Genomic DNA, 3,084 nt, shown 5'->3' with positions numbered 1-3,084 from the left:
CCTTCCACTAGAGCAGGTTGCTCCAAGCCCCTGTGTCCAACCTGGCCTTGAACACTGCCAGGGATGGGGCAGCCACAGCTTCTCTGGGCACCCTGTGCCAGCGCCTCAGCACCCTCCCAGGGAAGAGCTTCTGCCTCAGAGCTCATCTCAGTCTCCCCTCTGGCAGGTTCAAGCCATTCCCCTTGTCCTGTCCCTACATCCCTTGTCCAAAGCCCCTCTCCAGATTTCTTGTAGCCCCTTTAGGCACTGGGACTGCTCTAAGGTCTCCCCTTCAGGAGCCTTCTCTTCTCCAGGCTGAACCAGCCCAGCTCTCTCAGCCTGGCTCCAGGTTTGTGACCACTCTCTTTCATGGCTTCAGAGCCGTGTGAATCCAGGATCACCAGCCTGTGGAAGAAGGGGGTTGAGCTCTGCTGGGCTGTACCATATGTCCAGCAGTGAGCATCCTTGGGAGCGGATGCTGGGTGCACCAGGATACCTATGCCAACACTGTGGGGTGACTGGTCTCCCTGAACTGCATAGTGAGGCACATACGTTATCCTGAGTTGCCGTGGGCAGCTAATCCCTGGAGTCTGAGGGAAAAGATTGTAGGTGAGACCTTGGCAGAGCTGACTTTTGCCTCCGTGCAACTCCTGCTCCTTTCAACTGCAACGTATATTTTTGCCCATCCTCCTCAAAGAAACACCCAAGGAGTGTGCAGATTCCTTCTAGTGACGTGTTTTATCCAGGATACCGATTTTGTAAGTTTATGACCACAGTGCAGGGGTCACCAATGCTGGGTGTCCTACAAACCCTCAGTGCTGAGACCCTGCTCCCAGCCAGCTCTGCTGAGCAAGGGAGGGAGATGATTTATAAGCAGCATCAACCACATCATAAACTGCAAGTGGCAAGTTAATGCTTTTTTACTGCAGCCCTTTTGACAGGGCCCCCGTTAATAGAGGGTTGGGGAGTGGGAACAAAGGAAGGAGCGCAGCAGCTAAAAGCTGGTTGTCACAATGCTGCTGCATTAGTGTGAAACAGCTGTTTCATCAGCAAAGCAGCACCCTCTCCATAACAAATGCCATCGGGCAGGCTCCAGCCTCTGGATTCCTGTGGGATGTGGATGATGCCTTGGTGCTCCAAGCAGCATTGCCATTCCCCTTGGAGCAGAACACTGGAGACTTCTGCTTCTCCCTTTCCCCAGAGGAAGCGTGCAGCTTGTCCTCATTTTCTCAGAAAATGAGATCCATTCTCTGAAATAACTTGCCTTTCCTTCCAGTGCACCTTTAAATGTGTTCAGATGCTCTTTGCTCCATTTTCTTCCTTAGATATGTGGTTGGAGATGGTGAAATGCTCCCTACGCCATATGGGGCTGTCGGGGGCTTCATCCTGAAGCTGGGTTCTGAGTGTTGGTTTTGCCTTGGATCTGATACCTTAACAAATTTGGTAGAAGTATTTTAACATACTGGGCTGTATTGTTAAAGTTTTCCCCAGTTGCTTTCTTCCATCTCTCTTTCTTAGAAAAACAAACCAACAAAAAAAACCCCATCCTAAATTTTTCCTGTCCAGGGCTGAATATTGCAGAGGGGCTGCTCATCCCCACCCTGATGGGAGGTTGGTTTTCCGCCTGATCTCTGGTAGCTGTTAATTCATGTTTGGTTTAGTAATTAATCAGGCTATAAATAATACCTTGCCCATTACCAGCGGACGGGCTGGGGGTGCTGTGGAGGCCGGTGCCTCCGGGCTGTGGGGAGGGCTCACCTGCTGCAGCCCCCTAAGGCCAATTAAGGTGCATCCCAGATGAGATTCCAGCCACGCTTTGGCTGGGTGAATGGATGCTGTGATGGGGGTAGGGGGGGCACAGCAAGTAAGGATGAAGAGGGCTCAGTGCTCAACAAGCCGCACCAAGCACTGGGGTGCGAGTGCTCTGCTCCTCCCTGTGCTCATGGGCTGAGGCTGCTGGTGCTGGTACCCACTGATGGTACCGACACCACTGGCAGCCTGTGGGAGACCTGTGGTTCTGCTGGAGCCGGGGCAGAGACTCAGCAGTGTGTCCCTTGCCTTCAGTCCTGTCAAGGTGTTTTCCTTCTGGAGGCTTGTCAGCTGTTGGTAAAGCCTGGAGGAATGTCCCAGTTGTGGAAGCCTGCTTTACCTTCCCATGCCCCTTCACTACAGCTCTCCCAGCCCAGGGAATGGTGTCTTTGCTGTTTCTTGCTTCAAGGCTGGTGTTTATTTCAGCTGCAGTAAGGAGAGCTAAACTGGCTGGCAGGAGGAATAAATGTTGCTATGACAGCTTGGGTGGAGATTTGGAAAAGGCACTTCAAATTTCAAAACAACCGTCAAGAAGAAAGCAAGCAAAAATGCAAACCCAGAGCCAACAGTCTCCAAAGGCCACCAGATTTGACTCTGTAACATCCACAGCCGTGTCTTTGTTGCACAGCAGGGCAGCAAGAGCAGAAATAATTGAGCCTGGGGTAAGCTGGGCTTTGCAGTGGGATCTTGAAATCTCCCTGCAGTGGGCTGAATATTCAAGGCTGCAGTGTGGTCCTGAAGCTCTGTCCCTGGTCTTCCTGCAGCGATAATTGGAGTGTGGTGCTTGTAACAGCGACTTTCTTTTCCAACCATCAACCTTGAGTAGGCAGACTCAGTTTGAAGTATGGCTTCAAATATGTATTCTCTGGAAGAAGGAGGGAAAAGTGGGATGTTGCTGAGATGGGGCTCTGGCTCTGGGAGTTGTTTCTTGGCTGTTGCCTGGTGTGGGGCTGGCTCTGGGGTTTGCTATGGCCTCTCCTGTCCTAAGCTCTGGTGCCACAGAGCCACAGCTGAAGCAGAGCAGTAACATATGGGATGTTGTGTTGTTTTGTCAGGTGCTGGAGCAAGATGTGGTTCTCCAGTCTATTGACCGTGCCATTGAGGCTGTGCACAATGCGGCCATGAAGAATGGAGGGAAGTACAACCTGGAGCAGAGGGATGTCCTCCAGTGAGTACAGTGGGTGCCTGGGAGAGTGGGCCGGATGGAGGCTGGTCACCATGTGATGCTTGTGCCCGTGTCTTGGGAATCAAGCGGGATGCTGTTGATTTGAGTCCCTGTGGTGCTGCACTCAGTGT

At 52.2% G+C, this 3,084-nt stretch overlaps 1 protein-coding gene across 1 annotated transcript in view; it reads left to right on the top strand.

The window, feature by feature from the left end:
* Positions 1-2,843: 2,843 nt before the first annotated feature.
* The window catches only part of NCKIPSD (NCK interacting protein with SH3 domain), a gene marked incomplete at its 5' end in the record, with an annotated part of 18,794 nt that continues 18,553 nt past the window's right edge, over positions 2,844-3,084 (top strand). Inside the window, one exon of the mRNA XM_010009583.1 lies at positions 2,844-2,956. Within this exon, the coding sequence (XP_010007885.1) occupies positions 2,844-2,956 (113 nt within the window). The remainder of the gene's footprint in view (positions 2,957-3,084) is intronic.

Source organism: Nestor notabilis, unplaced genomic scaffold, assembly GCF_000696875.1.
Source record: "Nestor notabilis isolate BGI_N333 unplaced genomic scaffold, ASM69687v1 scaffold20072, whole genome shotgun sequence".
NCBI lineage: Eukaryota > Metazoa > Chordata > Aves > Psittaciformes > Psittacidae > Nestor > Nestor notabilis.
This window is presented reverse-complemented; position numbering and strand designations above follow the sequence as displayed.